Source organism: Lissotriton helveticus, chromosome 1_1 (genome assembly GCF_964261635.1).
Source record: "Lissotriton helveticus chromosome 1_1, aLisHel1.1, whole genome shotgun sequence".
Lineage (NCBI taxonomy): Eukaryota > Metazoa > Chordata > Amphibia > Caudata > Salamandridae > Lissotriton > Lissotriton helveticus.
Window position 1 is genome coordinate 1,828,368,924 of NC_136057.1, and position 19,305 is coordinate 1,828,388,228.

Below are 19,305 nucleotides of genomic sequence, written 5' to 3' on the forward strand. Positions count from 1 at the left end.
TGTGTGTGTGTGTGTGTGTGTGTGTGTGTGTGTGTGTGTGTGTGTGTGTGTGTGTGTGTGTGTGTGTGTGTGTGTGTGTGTGTGTGTGTGTGTGTGTGTGTGTGTGTGTGTGTGTGTGTGTGTGTGTGTGTGTGTGTGTGTGTGTGTGTGTGTGTGTGTGTGTGTGTGTGTGTGTGTGTGTGTGTGTGTGTGTGTGTGTGTGTGTATGTGTTTGAGCGTGTGTGTGTGTGTGTGGGTGTGTGTGTGTGTGTCTTGGAGTCTGTGTGTGTGTGTGTGTGTGTGTGTGTGTGTGTGTGACTGTGGGGGGGGGGGGGTTGCCTGTCTGGGTGCCTGCGTGTCTGTGTAAGTGCGTGTGTGTATGCATGCGCGTTAGGCTGACTTGCTGGGAGTATGGGAGGGAAGTGCGCGGCGCAGGACGGAACGTGCGCGTTCGCGCACACAAATCCAGGAAAAAAGCGCGTACCACTTTCTTGTCCGTCCTTCCCCCCAGACTGATAACTATACGTCTCCAGCTGGACACATGCATCCTTTGGATGCATTACCAGCGAGACCCAAAAAGTGATAGGGAGAACAGCGAACCATTCTGCGCTATGGGAAGAAGCTGAAGTGGTACTTCGGGGAGATGTAATAATCCATACAACTAATTTTAAATGTTTAGCTTAACAAAAAGAAAATTAAATTCTTGAGACATAACTAAGGCAAGCTGAATTGCGACTCAAACAGAGGTTTCACCACACGTGCTCAGAGAATTGCACAGAAAATGGCGCAAATTAGATCAGCTTTTTATGAAGGATGCAACCAAATTTTTTGGTATATTAAGCAAACACACTGCAAAAAAGGGGACAAAGCAGAGAGATGCCTGGCATATAAACGAAGGCCGATGAAATCACAAAATCTTATAGGAGGAAAGAATTTATAACAAAGGCACTAAACTCATGTCCACACCAGAGACTTTAGATGCATTTGTCTCGTTCTAGCCCTCTCTTTTTAAAGGCCTGCTGGTGTATCCAATCAAACAATATGATTATGTCCGTAATTACACTCCCCCTGATTGCTATGCAGACCTGGCAGCATTAGGGAAGGGAATTATAGCTGAGAAAGTTAGAGAAGCAATAAAATGCATTCCTAGTTTAAAGTCCCTTGGGCCAGATGTCTTTTAAGTCTCATTCTACAAAGTCTATGCATCTCTTTTAGCTGGACCACTTTCAAAATAATAAGCTATATTCTGACATCCAGGAGTGTATGAGAAACCGTGCCTACCTCATCTTTCACTCCTGCTCAAACCTAACAAAATCCCACAGTCCTGTGGCTTTAAACTGTGAGGTAAACTATTTGCTTCTGTCCTAGTAACAAAGCTTCACACTATATGGTCCAAATTGATTTCCACACAACAATCTGGCTTAGATTGAAATAAAAAAAAAAAAGAGCAGGAGACAACCCAAGACTAGCAGTGACCCTAGGATAAACAGCCAAATGAAATAAGCTTCACTCGCTTGATGAAGAGTTGACGTTCATCAGGGTTGACGATGTGCTTTATAAAATTAAAATAGACCCAATGATGAAAACCGTCCTCCAATCCCACCACGAATAGCCCTTTACTAAGATCAACTGGCTCAATAATGAGTGAAATAAGACAAGGAAGCCCCCACACACCCTTAATGTTTGCACTGTCAATGGAACCTCTGATACAACACATTTCTTATATTCCATACATTAGTAGGATTAGGTTAGGAGACACTGAATATAAATTGCAGCTGTTTGAGAAAGAGGTCCTTTGTTTTATAACCAACCTGAATCATTCCGAAGCACCCTATAAAATGAGCTGGACCAGTCTGCAGAAGAAAATTAATTACTTTAAGTTACAGGGACTGGGATTTGCAGACCCACAACACAACCACTGTTCCCTTTAGAGTGAGAGCGTGGGCGGCCACACATTGTCATTTATCGCCGCACAGGGGTGCCTCCAGAGCTTGCATTACAAAGGGTCTTTCTGCTGATTAGCAGGAGAGCTTTATACGGTCATCTGATAATCAACAATCAATCAGCAATAAAACAAGAATTTGCAATGCAATGGGATCTTATATGTATTTAGATATGCAGCACATTAGCCTGGGTGTTGAAACATCTACTGCTCTTTAACATGGTGGGAAAGTAAGCAACAAACTGCGTGACACGCCAGGTATGGGAACACATGGAGAGAAATATTGCCTTTTAGAAGGAAATGGTATAGTCCAAAGCTCTGTTTTTAACATAAAATCAGGGCCTTCTGTGGTCATATCACTGAAAATACAAGATTTGAAAAGAATATTATTGTCTACGGGTGCTAGAGGAAGACAATTTCTATGGACTGAATTCTAGAGAAGGCTAAAGTGATTCTGGTATTTTACTGACCTCTGCTGGTCGTTTTCTATCAAGAAAGTTAAATCGAGGCAGTTGGCAGAAAAATTCAAAAAAGTAGTCCCTCAGCAGAAAGCAATTCTGGTATTTTACTGACCTCTGCTGGTCGTTTTCCACCAAGACAGTTAAATAGAGGCAGTTTAACAGAAAAAAGTCCCTAAGCAGAAGCAGACAAGTCCCTGGGCTGATCTCCAGTGCCCCCAAAGTACATGCACATATAAGTATATAATTGTAAGTATTTACTAAAGTATATACAAGCGGTCTCGAATTCTCGACCTAAACAACACAGGGCAAACGTCACAGGCTCGCTTAAATGAATGCACAGCAAAATGTACAACATTTGAGCCCTCTGGAGGCAGATTACTGTGAGCTGCTACGGTTGTGGCATTCGTCTGTTGTGATCTAGTTTTTTTTTTTTTTAACATTGTCTGTATTCTGTTTCTACCTTTTTTACAATTTACATTTTACAGTTTACAGACATTCCTTCAAATTTAGCTCTAGACCAATGTTTCCCTATCCTTGATTTATGGTGATATGTCCAACCTATAAATAAAGATGCCTTTAAACCCTCCATTTATCTTGTCACGTGTGCTGCGCTCTTCAAACTCACAGGTCAAAAGTCAGGCTATGTCTTCTGCAGCTTATGTTTTTTAAACACAGGATTGGGGTATACTAACTTCTCTCACATTTTCCAGTCGGGGAAAGAAAAGAAAAGTGTATAATGTGCCAATTTTGCGGAGGTACATGAAGTGTGATAAAAGGAAAGGCTGTAGGATGTCATTTTTTCGTAACATAACAACAAGGGAATGCCTGCATAAACACTATAAGTTCAACAGTTAGGAAAGCAAAAAAAAGAAACATTTCTATATAATTCTGAAGTGTGATTGAAACAAAGATTTTAATAGAATCAGAACAATGCAAAAGCCTCTATTCGGTGATGCACAAATAATAAATATTCACTGAAACCTGAGTTCCCCACATTATCACTTGTGTGCAAAATAGTTTAAAAATATATATCTGTGTAAATTTGATGACCATTTAAATGGAAATGTGCTGTCTGTAAATGGCAATGAGCTAACACATGCTATAGCTACATTAAAAAAATTGCCTGCCTCATGTCCATTAAAGCTAGGTGGGCTGCGATCGTTTGTCATACTAAAGTGGGTTGTGGTTCTAAAATGTTTGGGAAGCATTGCGCTAGGCACAAGTGATGGCAGTAAAATAACTCCAAAAAAGTACTGTTACCAAATAGCGTGGTCTAGATCTACAAAGCAATGGTCGCAAAATACTTGTTGCACTTTGTGCCAAGTTTTTTTGCAATCAGGGTGGTATTTTGCAAACCAACCTATGTACTAATAGTTCGGTTTGCAAAATACCAAATTATAGTGGGTCACGAATTCAACCGCCCTCATGAACACTAATAAAGTAGGTCACAAAATGCGACCCACTATGATTCGCAACCATCACAAGGATAGTGGCCTGCTGGGGTCAGTAGATCACCTTGATTGACTGCTTTTTAGTAATCATTATTTTTTTCAAATGCAACTCATTTTCATTAAAGGAAAATGGGATGCGTTAAAAAAAAGTAATAATAAAAGAATAGTTTACGTAACATTTTTTTCATGAGTAGGGAGGGGACCACCACGTAATCTAAAAAACAATTTTGTCAACATTCACAAAGGGTAAGTGGTTACCGTGACATTTGTGTAGTCAGTAAAATATTATTGTTTTGCAACCAGATTTCGGTGGCAAAACATTATTGAATCCCATTTCTAATTGGTAATTGGACGGGAAGCCTTAAACATACCACTTGCAAATACCGATTCGGTATTAAGTCCCAAATCGTGATTCAGTAACCTGTTACTGTATTGCAATTTGGGTTTGTAACATACCAAATGGCATTTTTTAAGGTCACAAGCAGCCCAATATTACACATCAGGTTTTCTGTGAACACAAAATGACATTGCATATCTGGCCCTCGTTTTTGTTAGCCTTTTCTTGCCACAATGGCCACAGCTTTCAATTCCTGTAGATCACATTAATATGCTCAAAGTTGGAATTTCATTATAACAATCATCTGTAGTCTAGGAGTTATGGTCTTGGTTTATAGGAGTTCATCCATTTGAGCTAACACACCTTGAAACAATTTTCTTTCCCAATTTTATGTTGCACAACCCTGATCCAAGGGGCTTGGAGAGCTTTATATGAGCATCGGAAAATGTTAACTTTTTTAGGTCGACCCAAAGACAGATCATGCATTATTTTTTGTTTCATATACAGTGGGCTTGGAGGTCACGTATCACTTACCAGGTTGGCTTGCCACTCACATGTGCTTGCATTTTTTTGGTCAGCTGTCGTAAATTTCCTTCGTTTGTCCATCCCCTGGACTATTGATGAATTGCTTGTATTCTTAAAATGCTCTTTTTATTAGGTGCTATTTTTATCTATAGTTTTAAGAACTTTACCAGAGTGTGTCTTTTTCATATGGTTCCCTCATTTTCTTCTCCCCCTCCTGCGGTCTGTGTTGGTGCTTGCACCCTCCTTCTGTTTTATGTGTTGTAGCTTGACCTCTTCCACCTCCCTCGAGCGGTCTGTATTGTTGCTTGCTACATCCCACTGTCCGTGCTATTACTTGCACCCTCCCATCCTCTTACTGCTGTCCATGTTGTTGCTTGTCCCCAACTGCTGCCCATATTCTTGCTTGCCCCCAACCGCTGTCTGTGTTATTGCTTGCTCCCTCGCTCTCTCCTCTCGCTGTTCAAGTTTACTCCTCCATCTGCCATAACAAAAAAAAGAGGCTGCACTGCCAAGTGAGCAAAGAAGGTGGAAAAAAATACAGACTTTGTGCTGTGTATTTGAATCATTAAAACTGCTCTTTTCCTCGACCTGTGACCGTTTACATTTATCTCTTGGTTTCTGTGCAATTGGTATTTTTAAAACTGCTGTTTTCTTCTTTCCATGACTGTTTACATTTCTCTATTGGGTAACCCCTGTACTGTGATAAGGCCTCTAGAAGGCAACCACCCCCCTCTTTTACAAGCTAAAAAAGGCCAATACACCTCAGAGCCCAACTAGTGTTTTTAAGAGACTGCTTAATCTGCTTAGTGGTTTAGGTTTTGTTTGGAAAGTGCCTGTATCACTCGCTTTTGGATAGAAAAAGTGATATAAGTGCACAAAAAGCAGTTTTTTTAGTGGCTTTAGACTTAGGCCTTACCTGCAGGGTTGAACAGGAACTACAAAGTGTAGAATGAGCTGGTCTGTATCCAAGAAGTTTCAGACTTCAGGAGCACCTCCGTGCCTCCTGCACACCAGCCTGTGCTGAAGGTCACATGCCCCTTATATAAACTTTCTTACTGGTTGTTGCATCTGTGCTCTGAGTGGTTCCTAGGTCTAGGGTTTCTATTGGACTTCGGGTTAGAGCTCTGATCGGCTGATAGGTCTGGGTTTCTGATTGGTTAAAAGGGTCAGGTCTCCCATTGGTCCTAGGGCTTGGGTTCCCAGTGGCTAAAGGTCACCTGCCTTAGGGCAATTTAACCTAAAGGCTCAGGGCGTCTCAGCCCGGGCGGAGAGGACAAGGTCAGTTGCCTTTTTGGGCCTGTTCTGGACAGGTCCCGCCTAGGGCCAGTAATGCTGCCCTTTTTAGGTCGAGCTGGTGTAGCAATGCGAAGCATTGCGTCCAGCGAAGTATCTATTGTTATCCCACTTCCTGGGAATCTGAGACAGGGGATGTGCACGCGCAAGCCCTCTGATTTCACCTCGTGGGCGAGTACGCCCAGCCCGGCGCCGTGCACATCTCCTATCCCACATTATCAGCAAGTGACTAACACATACACACACACAGCCGCATGCACGCATGCACACACACACACACAAACACATGCAACAGCCACACTCACGCATGCATGCACACACACACACACACACACACGTGCGCGCAGGCACACACACACACACACACGCGCGCGCACACACCCCCCACTCCCCACCACTTACTGGGCTCTTTTGTCGCTGGCTCCATCATTCCGTCGCATCACCGGATTTCTCTCCTCCTGCTCTCTCCCGGGAACGCCAGCACTCCCGGAATCCCTGCTTTCTTCTGGGCTCTCCACTACCCACACCCCTCAGCCTCCAAGGTGCCGCACTCCAGATGAGCTACGTCACCGCAAGCCTGGCACAGAGGCGGGGCATCTCCCGGAACCTCGCAGGCTCCAAAGAACTTTCCTGCCTACCAAAGCAGAGCCCGCCTCTCTCGCCTGCGTTCCAGCCCTCGCTCGTAGCATACGCACGCCTTCCATCTTTTGGTAGTTCACACTCCACTCTGTGCCTTATTCACGTGAAAAACCTAACCATGTGAGTCACAAAGTAAGAGGATCCATTTGCTTTTCGATAATTGACATCAGCTAGCACAATATGTTTGTAACAGCCGTTGGCAGCGCTGAAGTGATCTGTTTGTTTTGAGTGAGGACGTAGATATGACCCAGCACACTGGAATTGATAAGAGGATGGTTTCGGTTCCAGAAACGAGAACATCGAAACCTAGATAATCCTGGTCGAACGCTAACCAGATAATGTCCGTGCTCTGCTGCCGGTGTGTTTCGCCTTGCACAGTTTACTCACAGGAAATAGCAGCGTTTTGTCTCATGTGATGAAGCACATTAATGTCACCCTAGTTTCTTCTATCTCGGAATCCTGTAGTTGACAGTGACAGGCTGCTTTTTTCCGATCGCAAAACGAAATATGGTGACCTGATTAAAAGCCTTACGCAGTTTTCTGGGTTTCTAACAGGCATTTTACTCTTTGCCTTTCTCGAAAGTGCTAGCTACCAGGGCCAATTAGGCAGACGCCTAGGGAATAATATACAGTGGGTGTTAGCTCTTCATTTGGAAAAATAAGGAATAACTCTGTAGCCTCTTAATACCGCACGTTTGTAAATTTTCAATTACCAGCTGATGGTAACGGGACAGTTTTAATTTTTTTTTATGATGTGATGCGCTAATATTTCATAATTACCACACCAGATAAGTGATTGTGGTGCAAAAGTGAGCCGTCATTTGGTTACCTTACGTTTTCACCCATTTTTCGGAAAAAGCTTTGTTCGGTGCATTTTTCTGCACCGCACCCTATTCATTTCCATCAATGTGCCCTAACGACACATACTTTACACCTCTTTGAATACCACGCTTTTTTGAAAGGCCAATATTTTCTAGCCCGCTTGCCAAAATGTAAGATGTCTCATACATTCAACACAGAACCTCCCATGAGTTCTGACGGATGCTTTTTGCTCCTTGGTAGAAATATTTTCAAGCTGTCTCCAGAATACAAATGTTTGGTCACTAGTAATCACCACTTTAAGCAAATCATGTCATGTTATACCTATATTCTGGTTGTGCTTTTGCTGTTACCCATAGAAAGGTCACGGTCCATTAATTTGTTTAACATCAGTATTACTCAGGGGCACCACAACATCACTACGCGCTCCCACAGCGTCACTGAACGCCACATCACTCGTCGCAACCACAACATCACTCAGCGCCACCACAGCATCAATCTGTGCAACCATTCAACAACAACTGGTTCAAATATGTTCTCTCAATGTTGCAAGCTTTATTACAAATGTCACAAAAAGGTGTTAATATTTAACTTCTGTTCTTGGATTTTCGTCACAATAAAATACACTGAACATAATCTTCTCAAAAGTTATGTACAAAAGTTTAAGCTATTGCCATTATAAATTCCAATAACTTTTATTAAGTGTTAATTATTAAAAAAATTAAAAGCCATTTTAGTTGTAATATCAATACATCTAAGTCACGTAAATACAACACAGATTGCATTACAAATGCTATAGGTGTCACATTTGCGAAAGTTACAACTATTGGCATTGTAAATGACAAAGCTATTTATTTCGCTATTTTCAAAACCAACACATAAATTAAAAAAATGTACTTTACAATACCAATAGCTCAAACTTTCCTAATGCGAGAGCTATTGCAATTCAAATGCTTGTTACCATTTACCAGCCACCACCTTAACTCCGCAAGACCCTCAGACATATTAACACACGCACAACAAATCCACACTTCTCATTTACAACAAATGAATCCTATCTACACATCAATGTCTCAACAGCTACTACAAAACCCCACAAAGCACATCTATACACTCTTCTACCACACAATGGCAGCTCCACTCTCAAACGAAACACCACTTTGTCCTATACCCCTAACAAATCCACACATCACCAATACAACACAAAACCACAATAGACATAACTTTAATCCATCAAGACAAACACTACCTGTTCATTCAATACACCAGCCCTACACTCTATGTGCTCCTAACGGACCCCTTTCTGTCAGCAGAAAACCTATGCTCAGCCCTCCATCATATCATCCACCAACATCCTCCTCCTATTTTTACCAAAAACACACAACCAAACAATCCTTACACTCCACAACACATTACCTCTCCCGGCTATCAAATTTAACACAAACACTCATAACACTTGTCCATCTCCCATCAAAAACAACATAAACACTTTTCCAAAACACATCCCCACCTTCTTTACCATTCCGCTGTCACTCACCCACAGTACTTTCCATACCGATCCTTCTCAGAAAACAACTACATCAATATCTTCTCTTGATACTCCACAAAAACAAAACCTAAAACACCCACAGCACATCAATATCTCTCTCACACACACACAATTCCACAATACATTTCATCACAAATTAGAAACATACACCCACTCCCACCCTCATGAATACACAAATAACACATTTCAAAACCATTGTTACTCCCAATTTTTCTATCTTCACCAAACACCTACCACAAATTCATCAACACAACTCTCATTCACCCGCCTCTCATCCATTGCAAAACTTAGAGCCTTAAAACATGACCCACATGCTCCACCACCACCCCTAACCAACACACCTTCCACCCTAAACAGCCGCAAACAAAATAAACATGCCACTCTTCACAACTTCCATCTCAACATTTATTACACAACAAGGCTACTCTACAAAAACAACACAGGGCGCCAACGCACTCTCAACCACCATCTCCACCACCTACATGGAGACCGAACAAAATGCCTTCTAAGCCTGCTGGAGGAGGAATATGATATAGAAAAACACTATTGCTATGCTCATACAGTTAATACCAGCACCAATGACACACCTGCTACAAGTTCAAAAATAGTGCTCACTCTCCTAGAAAACAAAGTCACACCACCACCAAAACACAATCTCTAAACTGCCTACTAATAAATGCTCATTCACTCTCTAAAAACAAGCACCACACCTATGACCTACACACTGACACGCAACCTGACTTACTCTTCATAACTGAATCATGGTTGGAAGATGGCATGGCTGCAGTGTTGTACGGAGCCGTTCCTCCAGGCTATCAAACTATCATACAAAATCATATAGACAAAAGAGGAGGTGGACTAACTGTTCTGGTCAAGCAAAATCTTGCCAAAGTGGACATTTCCATACAACTTTGTGCAGCCTTCATCAACAGATGCATCCCACACCGACGTCCTCCTACAACTTCCTCCTCCTTTATAGACTACAACATAGTAATGCAACATTCCCATACACTTTCTAGACACAATTTCAAACCTTATAACACTACACTCCAACCTAAGCATTCTTGGTAATTTGGACATTTGGTTTACAAACCCAATGTGCCCCATCCAATAGTTATCATCCTTGGCCTAGTCACTCTGAAACTACAGCAGATCATACAAAAACCCAAACACATTGCTGGACACAACCTATATGCCATTTTTGCAAATTTAGAATTAGTTACCTTTCAAATGATTACTCCAGGCACACCTAAAACCACCTAACATGCATCCACCTTTCAACCATGTAACAAACTCAATTCTGACTACTTAGAAACACAACTGACATCCAACACAGATCGAGACACAATAAATTCCATTCAAAAACATTATGAGTGGATACAGGAAGCTTTTGATATCCTAATATCACTAAGAACAACAAGACGTGACAAAATTAAAACAAGCACCTTGGAGAAATACAGAACTGAAAAGGGGCACAGGTGGCTTTTGACTATGGGTTTTAAAATATACATTCTTACGGTCTGCTTAACAAATGTATGTATTACTTATGGGTAAATATATTTTTTTCTATGGCTAACAATCTATAGAGTTCACCGCATAGTTTTCATAGAAGTTATTTGATTAGATGCTTATAGGTCTCTGTTTTAATCATCTATCACAATATGTAAAAATGATAAGTATTCTATATATAAGTGCTTCACTATTGAAATATTGGAGAAAAATATCAAATAAAATAGATTAGTTATGAAAATACACAAATAAATTAGCTTCAAGTACAGCAACACTTGAAAGTCTGAGTTTATTCACTATAACTTTAAATCTCAATATATTATCTTCTTTATACATGTAAACTATTTCTATGTATTCATGTATCTATATATGTATTACTTTACGCCTACTGTAGAAGAAAACAAAAAAAGATTTGACTCACTCCAATGCACTTCTCGGTCTCACACCATTCCTCTCAATATATCCTCTACCTCCACTCTCTTACTCATCCTAAACCTCATTCTACTACCATCTTCAAAATAATACTTCTAGGCTCTTCCCTCCTCTATCCCTACCTGGCTCACCTCAAACTTCCTTTTACTACTAAGATCTCCCAAACAACCCTTTCTAAACTCTCCCCTCATGTATCCCTCCTTCGACTCATCTCAAACCTAATTTTACTACTATGATCTTCCAAATCTATTTCTAGATTCCTCCTCCTCCATATCTCCTTTTACTCATCCAAAACCTCATCAAACTACTAGATTCTTCTATCCCTCCATTATCCTATTCTATCCAACTAACAGACTTGCATGTCCACCGCTCAAATAACTCATCCAAGGAGTCTGAATCTGCCTGGCCCTGGACTGGAATTATACCCCAAAATACAAATCCTGTATTCTAGCAGAAAAAAATTTCTGGGGTCCCATTTCAACATTTGCTGGGGCTTTCTTACAGAGCTACACAAAAAACAGTACACTGTTAGCAGCTACATTAACCTCCTAAGGCAATAGTATTCGACCATTTGACTTCTGTGGACCACCCCTCCACACTTATTCATAACTGGAATACGAGTAACCCCTTTGAATCCAGGAACCCTGGCCTAACCAATTTAAATGATTTGAATCACAAAGCAATGCACAAAAATATAGATACAAGTCTCCTACAAGAAAACACATATGACGAAATAGTTGATTTAAGTCACAAACAAATATTTAAATAAAAAATAACATTAATGGGAAGGGTGAAGCTTTTCGAAATGCAATTAAGGCCACCCATCGGCCATACCATATTTTGTTTGATGCACTTGCACTGCTCCCACAAATCAATTGGAGGATACCAACTTAGGTTTTTGTCTCCAAGTTCAAATTTCTTCACATTTATAGAACATTTAAAACATTTGAATGTTACATTTTTCGTCTTTGTTTTTACAAACTTTATTAATCTGTTCATGATATTTTATTTTTTAATCCATTGCAGAATCCCTGAATAAGTGTTGAAGAATATATATATATATATATATATATATATATATATATTCACTGAAAAAACCATAGGTTTCACACCAGTTATAGTTAGGTGGAAATTTTACTCGCATAAAACCATTGAAATTCCCACGTTATAGTTAGTTGGACTCACTATAACTTGCGCGTGCAATGCACTGCTGATGACGTCACATATTACATCACTCATGACATGGTCAGTGACATCACTCATGACATCACTGATGACAACATCCTTGTGACAAAGTGGCAGACCTCCTATCAGCATAAGATAACCTTTGACACACACATTCAAAAATAGAAACTAACATTTTCTTAAAAAAGGAGAAACCAATACCAATTACAACAACTTATTAGGTAATTCCAACATCTACATACACATCCACTCATTCACCAACAGTTCTATATAGTCACTCATGCATGTACTTACTCATCATATGTACTCATACACCTATACATCCTGTTACACACTAATACTCATCCATATAGTTACTCACACACAAATTCACACATGCAAATAAACTATCAAAAAACCATTTACTTGATTATACTGCTATATACACACCACTACACAGACTTCTACAGAAATGGAAACATATTTACTCTCTTAAACAATCAATTATAAAAACACATACTCACTAACCCACCCATACACACAATCATCCACCCATACAGTCTTGCACACATGCTGTCTTCAAAATACATACAAATAGTGAGTCACTCATTCATGCATCTGTGCTCTAAGTAATATCCCCCACCGAACCATAGACACTGATCCTGATACTCAATAAAACAACTAATAACCCATATACACACTCATGTAGCTACTCACCAACCCATGCAGCCACTTATACACAAAGTGAGACACAGATACAGATATTTAAATATTTAAACATTACTCGCTAATATATGTATTCACTAAGATACATTTAATAAGTCAGTTAACCAATCAATTTTACACAAAAAAACATCCATTTAGACATTTATTTACCCATTTATTCTTCCATCAACCTTTAGATATACATATATAAAAAATATTTATTTTTCAGAAAGATACACATTCACTGGATGATGTCATCAGTGATGTCATTTGAGATGTCATCAGTGATGTCATGAGTGATGTCACTGACCATGTCATGAGTGATGTAATATGTGACGTCATCAGCAGTGCATTGCACGCGCAAGTTATAGTGAGACCAACTAACTATAACGTGGGAATTTCAATGGTTTTTATGCGAGTAAAATTTCCACCTAACTATAACTGGTGTGAAACCTATGGTTTTTTCAGTGAATTTAATAGGTTTTTTCAATGCTAATTCCTAACTATAACTGGTGTGAAACCTATGTTTTTTCCAGTGAATATATATATATATATATATATATATATAAAATTTCTATGGCAAAATGAAACCCCTCATTTTGTTCCTTTTCAAATTAAATGTATTAAGTGTTACCACTTTATTCCAATCAAGATGACTTCAGGTGTGCCATACTTTTGTCATAAGTAAGACTGTTAGCGTTCTAGTTGTTCTTTAGAACACTCTGGGACATTCTGTCATTGGGCTATAGTTGGGCTACATCTGGCTGATATTTGGGCTACATTTGGGCTCTTTTGTCTCTGGTGGCCATCTTGGGAGACTGCATATCAGAATTTTTTTAATGAAATATAAGAGGATTTGAGAAGTCACTCAAAATGTGCCCTAATTTTTCTTTCTTCAGCACTAATCATAATTTCTATGGCAAAATGAACCCCCTCATTTTGTTCCTTTGCAAATTAAATGTTTTAAGTGTTAACACTTTATTCCAATAAAGATGACTTCAGGTGTGCCATACTTTTGTCATAAGTAAGACTGTTAGCGCTCTAGTTGTTCTTTAGAACACTCTGGGACATTCTGTCATTGGGCTATAGTTGGGCTACATCTGGCTGATATTTGGGCTACATTTGGTTTTTTTTGTCTCTGGTGGCCATCATTGGGCTACATTGGGCTACATTGGGCTACATTTGGGCTCTAACATATATATAGCCCAATGAAGCCCAATATATATTTTTTCAAAGTTAATTTTCGTAAAAACCACTGGAGCATATATCTTGAGACATAGCAAAGGCACATCGGGGTACCAGTCCCTACAATTTTGCCAAGTTAGATGGAAATCCATTCAGCCGTTCGGGCTAAAAGTGAGTCCAACCGCCCTATGGAAATTAACATGGGGGAAACACGTTTTGGGACCCCCCTTTTATCTCGGCCCCCCGAAACTTTCAGGGAAGGAGCGGAGCGCAGCGAGGCAAAGTTAAGGAAAATTACAGGCAGATCCCTCATTCGGCGCCAAAGTTATTCCCAATAGAATGTTGCGGATTTCCTATGGAAAACGATCCTAACTATAACTACCTACTGGCGACCGCCAGTAGGTAAAATATATATATATATATATATATATATATATATATATATATATATATATATATATATATATATATATATATCCTACTGGCGATAGCCAGTAGGTATATATAGTTAGGATTGATTTCTATTGGGAATAACTTTGGCGCCGGTTGAGGAATCTGCCTGAATTTTTCAGCAACTTTGCCTCGCGGCACTCCGGTCCTTCCCCGAAAGTTTGGGGGGGATTCGTCAAGCGGGGGCCGAGATAAAAGGGGGGTCCCAAAACGTGTTTTCCCCATGTTAATTTCCATAGGGCGGTCGGTCGCACTTTTAGCTCGAACGGCTGAATGGATTTTCACCAAACTTGGCAAAATTGTAGGGACTGGTAGCCCGATGTGCCTTTGCTATGTCTCAAGATATGTGCTCCAGTGGATTTTGAGTAATTTAGGTTCAAAAAAATTTATATATCTATAGCAGCTTACCCGTGAGCTTACCCGTACGCTTACGGTACGCGTACGTGCGCGTACCGTAAGCATACCCCTAGTGCGCGAGCTGCATTCTGATTGGCTGCCAATGTCTGTCAACACTCCAAAACAGAAACTGTTGGCAGCCATCTTGTGCCTAAGTAGACTGAGTCACAGGAAAGCAGAAAAACAAATGTGTAGAACTCAAAAAGGGGGCAGGGTAGAAGCATCCTGACCCCCTAGGCCTGGTCAGGGGGTCCCACAAGGACCCCCAAGGCCCAAATAAAAAAAAATAAAAAAAAAACCAGAAAATCGCGGGGTACGCTTACGGTAAGCGTACCGGTACGTGTACCGGTACGCGTACGGGTACCTCATTTTTTACAAGAAAAAAAATAGATTTGGGGGCCTTGTAGAAACACTCTGACCCCCCTAGGGCTGTTCAGGTGGTCCCATACGGATATTAACATATATAAATGTTATCCGCTAATAGAATTAGCATTTAAAAAACCTTGCGAGTTCACTGAAAAAAACAAAGGTTTCAGGCCTTATATAGTTAGGAATTAGCATTTAAAAAACCTTTGAAATTCACTGAAAAAACCATAGGTTTCACACCAGTTATAGTTAGGAATTAGCATTTAAAAAACCTATGAAATTCTCTGAAAAAACCATAGGTTTCACACCAGTTATAGTTAGGAATTAGCATTTAAAAAACCTATTAAATAAACTGAGAAAACCATAGGTTTGACACCAGTTATAGTTAGCTGAACATTTTACTCATACACACCCCCACACACATACCCCCACATACACACACCCCATACCCACCTCTCCCACACACACCCCCCACACATACCTCACACACCCACACCTCCAACCACACCCAAACACCCCACACACCCACACCCACACCATACACCCCCACCTACACCCACACACCCCACACACCCCCACCCACACACACCTCACTCCCCTCCCACACACACACACACACACACACCTCACAGACACACCCCACACATCCCCCACACACACCTCACCCCCCCACACACACACCCCACACACACACACACCACACACACACACACCCACACCCACACACACATTCCTCACCCCCACACACACACCCCCACACCCCCCCCACACACACACACCCACACCCCACTCACATACCCCCCCACACACACACCCCACACCCCCCCCCCACACACACACCACTCATTTTTTTTTTTTTTTTGAGGGGGTGCGCGCCCCGGTACACTTATCGGTACACGTACCGGTACGCGTACCCTGGAGAAAAAAAGAAAGACAGAGTTTTTTTTAAAATGTAGCATTTTTATATAAATTGGAGGTAGTTCTGAAAAGAACTTTTTTAAATTCTTATTGTTGTTTTATATTTTTATTGTTTTTTTGTACCCCGCGACTTTTAAAAAAAAATATTATTTTTTTTGCCTTGGGGGTCCTTGTGGGACCCCCTGAGCAGGCCTAGGGGGTCAGGGTGTTTCTACTCTGGCCCCTTTGCGAGTTTCACACCTTTGTTTCACTGCTTTCTTGTGCCTTGGTTCGAACAAGGCACAAGATGGCTGCCAGGGACACCCAGTATGCAAGGGGAATTAGTTCCCCCTCTTCAAACATGCACGGGGGCTGCGTTGCAGAGAGGTGCAAAAAAGGGTGTGGCCTCATTACACCTCTATGCAATGCAGCCATCTGGCGCATACTGGAGGCTCCTGGTGGGCTAGTTGGCCCCCAGGGACCCCCATTATGCAAGGGGAATTAGTTCCCCCTCTGCAAACGCGCCAGGCGGCTGCGTTGCAGAGAGGTGTAACAAGGGGCATAGCCTCATTACACCTCTGCAATGCAGCCCCCTGGCGCATACTGGAGGTTCCAGGTGGGCTAGTTGGCCCTCAGGGGCCCCCAGTATGCAGGGGGAATGTATTGCTGTGACAATGGATTTAAATATGATACTCTGTATTTTACAAAGAGTGATGAAAAATTGTAATAGTGTATGAAAAGGTGTATGTGATTGTCACGTGGATGATGTCATCAGTGATGTCATTTGAGATGTCGTCAGTGATGTCACTGACCATGTCATGAATGATCTAATATACGACATCATCAGCAGTGGATTGCGGGTGCGCGATATATACTTAGTACAACTAACTATATAGGAGCAATTTCAATGGTTTTGTATGAGTAAAATGTCCAGCTAACTATAACACCACTAAAACTTATAGTTTTTTGAGTGAATTTCAAAGGTTTTGTAAAAGCTAATTCCTAACTATACAACTCCTGAAACCTATGGTTTTTTCAGTGAATATACATATATATATATATATATATATATATATATATATATATATATATATATATATATATATATATATATATATATATTTATTTTTTTGGTTTTTTATTTTTTGGTTTTTTTAAGGTGCCATCCTCCTTTCTAGAGGGGCAATTAAAGAAAAAGCTAGGTCTGGCTCGCAAATGTGCATTTCCATTTCCCCAAAAGCTACAGTGGGTCAACAAACAAGAAGTTTGAAAATCAGCAAACAGACAAGTCATATTTGGAAGCCATGTGGAGCAACAGACAGCAACAGAAGGGCATCACATGGCTATATCACCACATTCTAGATCTTAGACAACAATCTGCACACAAATATATGTTAACCCTTCCGTGCTCCCGTCAGCCAACGGCCGAAAGGAGCACTCCCTTCCTGGTGCTGCGAACGACTGTTGCCAGTCGAAGCCCCGCCCACCCTTTAGAACGCCCGCACCGCTGCGGAATTGCCGCCACGGTTAAGGCGTTAAATGGGAGAGAGCGTTATTGATAGAGATACCAGAAGACATCTGGTTTGCAAGCTGGAAAAGAGGGTCCAAATTTTCTATATGCACACAGCATACATAGAATGCCTATAAACTTTTGACTAGATGGTATCTTTATACTAAGAGGCTAAATGCAATGTTTGCAGGGCCTGACAAATTTTGGAAAGGGTGTTGGGAAAGGAGTACACTACTACTTGTATGGTGGTCCAATGTCCATATACAAACTCTTTGGTGTAAAATCTTGTCGCACATTTTGTGGCCGCTTCATTTGCTACGATTAATGGCAGACCCAAGAGACAACAACATATACCCCTTAATCACCCCAAAGGAGAAACGGATGTCACATTTCCTGTTAGCAGATGACTAGCCTTAGCTCATATGTGGAAGCAACCATTAACTCCTACGATTACCCCCTGGTGGAGGAAATTATGCAAAAGAAAGATATTGGCTAAAGTTCACAACAGAGTATATAATTGCAAACATCACACACTGTGCCATCTACAGTTGAATTATTATGGGCCTCATGCCTACTACCTGTGCCTTCAAAACCGAAATAAAGTTAAACAAATATGTTATTAGCAAGTAGCTCGAGCGCATGCCTAGGCTACATGATTCAAGACCTGCACAGTGTTAATATGGAAAATGCTGATGCTATGAAAAACAATACATTCACTTATGAGAACGAAATGTCTATATTAACAAATTCACCCGTTGTGTACTCCAAATCAACCTGACCTGCAAATATGTAGTCAGGCAAGCTCTGAGACCTAGGCCTAAGGTCACTGATTGATAGGTCACAGCTGGGGTGGCACGTACCCAGTAGACAAACACGAAACCTTGGATCAATACCACAGATATGCGCAGCGACGCTACAATGGTCAAGTGAGATTGACCCTGATAAAGCACACATGGCCAGAGGAGTATGTGTGCTCCTAAAACACCATAAATTCAGATCCCACATGAGTTAGGAACATTTAGGCAATCAGAACACAGCGATCACACGTTCCTTATGCCAGTGATCTGGACAGGTTACCCATTGGCCACATTGGCTCCATGCAAGGTCGAGGCCCACCAGCATACTTTACATTACACAATTCATTTATGATTCCAAAGGCAGCAACTTACATTCCTCACCAGACATGGATCACCGGAAATTCTTTATTACCTACAATAAAGTGTATAAAAGAAGGCTGAAGACCGATTGTAAATTGACAGTCCTCAGACCCTGCGCCTGTGCCTGTAACTGTTCTCCCAGCCGCTCTGTCTAATTGAACAAACTGTTCCTGTTTTGCTACAAGCTTCTTGTTTTTTCAAGGTATTTCATGTTCAAGTAACAAGAGCGTAAATGGTGGTGTCACTATGTGGTTACAACTCACCTTTGCAGGGAGATTCTGGTACCAGTCGAGCCTCTGACTGTACCACATTCCGGTTACTGAGGAATATCAAGCGTCGAAAGAAGCTAGGCCCTTCCCCTTTGACATCCTCAATCACATACTCCCCACTCTGGGGGCTGGTACCACGGTGGTGCACGGTCCGCATGCCAAGATCATTGCTAGCAGAGAGAAAAGGAACCTGCATGGAGACATAATAAAAATATACATTTCAAATTGCTATCAAACAAGTAGGAGTACTCTGGTGTGACCGCAACCTAG

General features: G+C 41.1%; 1 protein-coding gene across 1 annotated transcript in view; it reads right to left on the reverse strand.

Moving 5' to 3' along the window:
• METTL13 (methyltransferase 13, eEF1A N-terminus and K55) overlaps positions 1-19,305 on the reverse strand; it is a 109,754-nt gene that overhangs the window by 36,304 nt on the left and 54,145 nt on the right. Inside the window, exon 4 of the mRNA XM_078641073.1 lies at positions 19,030-19,225. Within this exon, the coding sequence (XP_078497199.1) occupies positions 19,030-19,225 (196 nt within the window). The remainder of the gene's footprint in view (positions 1-19,029; positions 19,226-19,305) is intronic.